General features: G+C 44.6%; 1 protein-coding gene across 2 annotated transcripts in view; it reads left to right on the forward strand.

Moving 5' to 3' along the window:
• Window positions 1–7,454, forward strand: part of LOC105805978 (eukaryotic translation initiation factor 3 subunit C) — a 20,507-nt gene that overhangs the window by 3,734 nt on the left and 9,319 nt on the right. Inside the window, exons 1-8 of one of the 2 annotated variants that reach the window (XM_012638959.1) lie at window positions 505–564; window positions 703–841; window positions 2,458–2,523; window positions 2,624–2,813; window positions 3,174–3,299; window positions 3,489–3,543; window positions 3,662–3,771; window positions 4,441–4,568. In XM_012638959.1, the coding sequence (XP_012494413.1) occupies window positions 741–841; window positions 2,458–2,523; window positions 2,624–2,813; window positions 3,174–3,299; window positions 3,489–3,543; window positions 3,662–3,771; window positions 4,441–4,568 (776 nt within the window). In that variant the 5' untranslated portion in view covers window positions 505–564; window positions 703–740. Of the gene's footprint in view, window positions 1–504; window positions 565–702; window positions 842–2,457; window positions 2,524–2,623; window positions 2,814–3,173; window positions 3,300–3,488; window positions 3,544–3,661; window positions 3,772–4,440; window positions 4,569–7,454 lie in introns of those variants that run through there. The other variant, XM_012638961.1, reaches the window with a different exon arrangement.

The raw sequence follows: 7,454 nt of genomic DNA on the forward strand, positions 1-7,454 counted from the left end.
TGTATGTGAAATAAAGAATATATACTAGCTAATATCATATACTTACTTTGTACAAGGCATTGCCCTAAATACTTCACATATACTAAGTCATTTTATTCTCCTAACACCCTATGAGGTAGGTGCTACTATTGCTATTATTGTTTTATACCTTGGGAAGACTGAAGTACAGAAGTTAGGAATCTGCCTAAGTTAGGTGCCTGAGCTGGGATTCACCCCCAAATAGTCCGACTCGAAGTTTGCTCTAGGCCCAGCTCCAAAACCTAGAAGCTCATCAGCATTACATGGGCTCTGGACCTTAGATTCTGAGCCTGCGGTTCAGGGGTAAAGCCAGGGCATGCGTGTGTTTTAAATAAACAACATGCGATTGATTTGGGAAAGCCCCAGGTCGGGTCTCAGTGCCCACTTACTTCGGGTTTGTCCCCGCCCCTTGTGTGGCGCGAAGGCCACTGGGAGTTGTAGTCGCTCATGTAGTTCGCCAGTACTTCCCGGAAGTGACGCGACCCGCCTCTTCCTCTCGGCGTTTCCGCTGTCTCAGTTTCGCGGTGTGACTCTCGAACTCGGGTGGTTGGTATTTCTTGGGCTTTGTGCTTCGAGCAGGGAGACCCGGGTCGGGCTACGGGCGGGGCTGGTGAGGAGTCGGGGGTCGGGAGGTGGCGGCCCGGGCCTCTTCTCGTGGTCCGTGACGCTCCGGCTTTCCCGCAGCTCTCGCGCGCCTGCCGGAGCCCTTTAGCGCGGTCGCCATGTCGCGCTTTTTCACCACCGGTTCGGACAGCGAGTCCGAGTCATCTCTGTCCGGGGAGGAGCTCGTCACCAAACCTGTCGGGGGTAACTACGGCAAACAGTGAGTTGGAGGGGCTGCGCCTCGGTGACTACTCGGGGAGTGCGGGGTTAGGCGGGCTCAGGAAGGCCGTATATGTGGGAGGGGATTGGAGGTGAGGCGGCGAGAGCGGCTCCTGAGCATGGCGAGAGTTGACAGGATCCGAGCAGTGTTGGAGGGACAAACTTCACGCTTAGAGTGCTGTGAAATATGGCAGTCCACCCACCAGCTACAAGGGATAGAGTCCCAGAGATTTCCTAGTGGCTGGGTCTGTTGCATCAGCTTTCTAACTGGCCTCTAAGTATACAGCCTCTGTACCTTCTATCGCCTTCCCTCCCCTCCCCCCTTCTCTTCTTCACGGCGAGAAATCCTCAATGACCTCAGCTCATGGAAGGAAACCCAAAATGCTTGGTTGGTATTTGGGAGCCCTCTGATGTGGCTCTGAAGTCTGGCCACCTGGCTCTGCTAGCAGGTTCTTAAATATCTCTTATAGTCCTGTTGTTTACCTCCACTTAAATACCCTTCCCCTATCTCTGCAAATTAAAAATCTTTTACTGTTTGAAACAATGTAATGTTGTTTCTCAGACTTCTGCCACTCTCATGCTACTTTCATTATTTTTGGCATATGGCTTTGCTACTGTTTAAAAAATATATATGTATACACACATATATATCAATGTGAATATGACTTCATATCACTGTCACAAGTGGAAAAACCAATATCACTTACCATAAAATAGAAAATAATTGGAAGAGGCCGAGCGCGGTGGCTCACACCTGTAATCCTAGCACTCTGGGAGGCCGAGGCGGGTGGATCGCTCAAGGTCAGGAGTTCAAGAGCAGCCTGAGCAAGAGCGAAAGACCCCGTCTCTGCTAAAAATAGAAAGAAATTATTTGGACAACTAAAAATCTATATAGAAAAAATTAGCCGGGCATGGTGGCGCATGCCTGTAGTCTCAGCTACTCGGGAGGCTGAGGCAGTGGGATTGCTCGAGCCCAGGAGTTTGAGGTTGCTGTGAGCTAGGCTGACACCACGGCATTGTACTCCAGGCAACAGAGTGACACTTTGTCTCAAAAAAAAAAAAAAGAAAATAAAAGAATTGGAAAAATTAATAAAATGGAAAGAATGGAGATATTGTTGCTGGAAGTGAGTCTGTTGTCTGGTACATTATTAAAGAAAAATATTATCAATGGAGATATTAATGCCATTGAGACTTTTCCTTGCTGTTGTTCTGTCATACTTTGGGAAATATTGCTTTCTGGAACCTAGCTCAGGTACCACCTCCTTGAAATCTGTTCATTACAGCTGAAGTACTCTCTTTCTACCTTTCTTTCTTTCTTTTTTTTTTTGTTTCCCCCAGTACTTCTATAGTGACTTGGGTCTTTATGTAGTTATCTCACACAGTGAATAAGCACCTGAATTGTTTTTGAGAAGATAGTGACTGTCATCTGTATGTGCTACATTTGTCAAAAGGCCTTAGTTATATAGAAAGAGGCTATGAGGAAGAAGAGTCAGAAAGAGGACAGGTGTGGGATGGATGGCCTGAGTTATTCAGTTCTGTCCCATCTGAGAAGAGAAATAGGGATCTAATGAAAGACTGGAACTAGGAAAGATTAATAGTCTCTTTTTTTCCAAACAGGCCATTGTTGCTGAGCGAGGATGAAGAAGATACCAAGAGAGTTGTCCGAAGTGCTAAGGACAAGAGGTGAGGCCACGAGAGGCTGGATGATGGGTAGTCTCTGGGAGCAGTGGTGAGTTTTCCCCATGGTGGACATGTCCAATGTGGTCCTGGGCTCCCAACCCAGGTTTGAGGAGCTGACCAACCTTATCCGGACCATCCGTAATGCTATGAAGATTCGTGATGTCACCAAGTGCCTGGAAGAGTTTGAGCTTCTGGGAAAAGCATATGGGAAGGCCAAGAGCATTGTGGACAAGGAAGGTGTCCCTCGGTTCTATATCCGCATCCTGGCTGATCTGGAGGACTATCTTAATGAGGTGTGTTGCCTGTGGGTGAGAGGCATGGGTTCCTAACCTGCTTGTAGGACTCATGTCTCCTCTGAGTTCTTTGCCTTATTATGTACATGTTTGCCAGATCACAAGTAATAGGGTAAAGCAAGAAGAGGAACCTTTTTGGACTGAGAATTTCATTGTGTTTATGTTTGTTACCTCTCTTGTTTATGTTTTGTACTTCTAGTGGTGATATACAAAGGATCTTCAAAAAATCAGTTAACAGATGTAGTTAATAAGTAGTACCAGTGATGTACAGATAGCAGGACTCAAAAGTGGTGGTAAAGCCTGAAGTTTAGGAAATACTGCTTAGTCTCAGATTAATATTTCCCTTTCTCCCTTCTTTAGCTTTGGGAAGATAAGGAAGGAAAGAAGAAGATGAACAAGAATAATGCTAAGGCTCTGAGCACCCTGCGCCAGAAGATCCGAAAATACAACCGAGATTTTGAGTCCCATATCACAAGTTACAAGCAGGTGGGAACGCTAGAGACAGACTTTTGGAATTGCAGGAACAGCGAACCCATGACTGAGACCCAAAAAGTATTTGCAAATGAGAGGTTTGACTGGAAAAGGAATCATGACAAAACTATCGAGGGTGGAAGGGTGGGATGGGGGTGTGGTTGGCAAGTATCCTTAATTATTCTCTCATTTCTCTCTGTTCAGAACCCTGAGCAATCTGCAGATGAAGATGCTGAGAAGAATGAGGAAGATTCAGAAGGTGAGAGAGGAAATCCTCATTGAAAATCATTAAGGGTACCTTTGGCCTAGTTTCTTGGTTGCCCTCCAGTCTTGCTCTTCAGCATTCAGGCTTTTTTCTCTCCCCGCATTTCCATCAGGCTCTTCAGATGAGGATGAGGATGAGGACGGAGTCAGTGCTGCAGCTTTCCTGAAGAAGAAATCAGAAGCTCCTTCTGGGGAGAGTCGCAAGTTCCTCAAAAAGATGGAGGTAAGAACCAGGGTTACACTGAGGGGTGGTTTGCCTACCAGAGGCCATTCTTAGGTCCCTGGGAAGAAGAAAAGACTCATAACCTTAGGGTTGGGAGGGGTAGGATTTAGTGAGTCTGGTTTGAGAATAGGCTTCCTCTTGTATTAGGGCACTGAGCGAACTTAAATCTAGGCCCAGCCCTGCCCCTGGGGCCAAACTGGAACTTGATTCTGGGTCTTCCTGGTCCATTTCAGCTTTCTTTTTTTGAGACAGGATCTTACTGTGTTGCCCAGGCTAGAGTGTAGTGTTATCATCATAGCTCATTGCAACTTCTAACTCTTGGGCTCAAGCAGTCCTCCTGCCTCAGTCTCCTGTGTAGCTGGAGCTATAGGTGTGTACCACCACACCTGGCCAATTTTTCAATTTTTTGTAGAGATGGGTGTCTTGCTCTTGCTCAGGCTGCTGTCAAACTCCTGACCTCAAGTGATCCTCCCACCTTGACCTCCCAGAGTGCTTAGGATTACAGGCATGAGTTACCACGCCTAACCCATTCCAGCTCTTGATAGCTTTACCATAAATAACCACTCTTGTCCTGCTTCTGAAAATCCCTGGAACATATGTCAGCAGACAGAGCAGAGAGATCAGTCAATCTCCCTATCTTCCTGCTGATTGTCTTTTTTTTCCTCTAAGGATGAAGATGAGGACTCAGAAGATTCTGAAGATGATGAAGACTGGGACACAGGTTCCACATCTTCTGATTCAGACTCCGAGGAGGAAGAAGGGAAACAAACTGCGCTGGCCTCAAGATTCCTTAAAAAGTAAGAAAAGTAGTGGGACCTAGGGCTACAGTGGGAAGGGGAGAAAGTCATCATCTTGAAGGTTGTTGCTTCTTTCATGTAGTCATTGTAGGTTGTAGAAGCCTAACTCTTCCCATTTTAGAGAGAGATCTCAGAGGGTCAAGTATATTAGGGTAGTTAAGGTCACAAAGCTAATGCGTCCTGAGGATGGGATTTGAAGGCTCCAGAATCCAAATGTTTACCCATGACATTATCCATTGCACGTGGACTGGGTGCAAATCTCACTTTGGCATCTGTTAGCCTTGCAATACTGGACAAGCTTCTTAACCTTTGTAATCTTTAGTTTTGTCACCTACAAAATGGGGCAAGGACCCTGCCTCCCAGGATAGCGGCAAAAATATAGGGAGGTGATATAGGGATGTCGCTCAGCCCAGGATTGGCATGTGGTAAGCCCTCAGTGGTGGTTGCTACTGTTGGCATCCTTCCTGAGAATTTTTTAGTGCAGATATAGCACATAGACTGCAGCAAGCCTTCATGAACTAGGACACTCACAGAATGGGGAAGGATCTGATCTGGGTTTGGGTTCCCAGTCCTTAGTCCTTCTTAGGTCTCAATTTCTTCTTTTGCAATAAAGGTGGTAACTGATCCGATGTACCCACAGGAGTAAAATCTCAAGCTCACTGAAAATAGTGCTCTTAATAGGAGGAACTGTTGATGCTCTTTGGGTTGTTTTCCTACTTGTAAAAGTTATAGTTATGCTGCTTCAGGAGGTAGTCAGTTTCCCAACACCAAAAAAAGTCTAGATATGGGCTGAACATCCCCTTAGTGGCACTTTGTTGAGAAGCATTTTTCATCAAGTGCTCCAGGGGATGCTGGTCAATGTCTGGGAAGCATTGTCTGTCATTTCTCCTTGGAATGTTTACAACCATATGTTATTAGTACATTAGAGTCTGAAAAGTGCCACAAAAATAGGTAAACTTAACTTTATTGATCATCTCTTAAACTTGCTTAATCATGAAACTCTTTTTTTTTTTTTAACCTATTAACATCTTAAAGAGCCATCAATGTTGGGTCTGGTTCAGATCTTTTATATCCACTGTGCTTTGCATATTTATCTTCCAGTAATTGTGTATTTAGGTGTCCCATTATTTGGGCTGGTGTGTGCAGTATGCACTGCACATGTGCGTCACACAAAGGTCTCCTGTCTGGGGGAACAAGTGAGGATTAAAATCAAACTTAACGACATCACAAAAAAAGAAAACTGCAGACCAATATCTTTAATGAACGTAGACTCAAAAATCCTCAACAGGCTGGACAAGGTGGCTCACGCTTGTAATCCCAACAATTTCAGGGGCTGAGGTGGGAGGATTGCTTGAAGCCAGGAGTTTGAAACCAGCCTGACCAACATAGCAAGACCCCCACCTGTTAAAAAAAAGAAAAGAAAAGAAAATTAGCCAGGCGTGGTTGTGTGCACATGTGGTCCCAGCTACTTGGGAGGCTGATTAAGGAGGATCCCTTGAACCCAGGAGTCGAAAGCTGCAGTGAGCTATAACCATGCCACTGTACTCCAGCCTGGGCAATAAAGCAAGACCCTGTCTCCAAAAATTAAAAACATGCCACTGCAAAATTCTCTAATGATGAAACTCACTTTACAGGTAAAATCCTTTGCAGAAATGCAAAATATGATTTAAAATATCATTAAACTGAAACCTCTTGGTCTAAATCATTCCCAAAGCTCTGAGATGATCAGAGAAACTAATGCTATTTTAAAAATTAATGCTTCTAAAGAACTTAATCTTCCTTGGCTTAAAGTATTTTACTCTTAGCTCCAAGAATGTTGTGATCCACACCTCAAAAGGACAGTGAACTCTCATCATGTAAAATTCTAACTGAAAAACCTAAGACTTGGCTTGACACCCCTCCCCACGACAGGTTATGCCTTGATATATTCACATCTTGTTAGAAATTACCAGAAAACAAATGTTTATGTTCTCAGTTTTACATCCAACAAATGCAAGCTGTGTTTATAAAAGGACATCACCAGATATACCTCTACTTAATGTATAGTTAAGAGACTAAAAGGTTAATTGTTAAGAGATATCAACAGAAGTCAGGCCTAAAACTACACTGAAAGGAATGATGCCTTTTCAGCCACAAGTACTGATCTAAAGCCACTGGATACACACCCTTGCTTAGCATCCTAACAACTTGAACATACAGACCCACTAGAGATCCTGCTGTTCACTTTGGGGGAAAAAAAAAGCTGCAAGTAGACAGCATCTCGGTAAGGTATCACAGGTCATAACATGATTGTAAATAATTTCCTCCAAAAGCCTTCAGCTCAAGATCCATAACTGAAGCTGGGCACAGTGGCTCATGCCTATAATCCCAGCACTTTAGGAGGTGGAGGTGGGAGGATTGTTTGAGGCCATGAGTTTGAGGTTCCAGTGAGTTACGGTCACACCACTGTACTCTAGGTTGGGCAACAGAGTGGGACCCTGTCTCTTTGAAAGAAGAGGAAAGATCCGTAACTGAGACAAAAGATCTCAGTTTTATTACCAATGTCTTCCTCCACTTCTGCATCTTTTGTGTTAGTCTTTTTTGTTCTTTTCTCCACTGATAATCTTTTCTTTCTCTTTTCAACGGTTAATTATCCAGGTTTCAGAACAAAAATCTTGGTTGCCACATTTGCTTAAGAGTCCAATATGTTGGCCAGGCACGGTGGCTCACGCCTGTAATCCTAGCACTCCGGGAGGCCAAGGCGGGAGGATCCACTTGAGGTCAGGAGTTTGAGACCAGCCTGAGCAAGAGCAAGACCCCATCTCTCCTAAAAAAAAAAAAAAAAAAATAGAAAGAATTAACCGGGCAACTAAAAATAGAAACAAAAACTTAGCTGGGTGTGGTGGC

Source organism: Propithecus coquereli, unplaced genomic scaffold (genome assembly GCF_000956105.1).
Source record: "Propithecus coquereli isolate 6110/MARCELLA unplaced genomic scaffold, Pcoq_1.0 Scaffold137, whole genome shotgun sequence".
Lineage (NCBI taxonomy): Eukaryota > Metazoa > Chordata > Mammalia > Primates > Indriidae > Propithecus > Propithecus coquereli.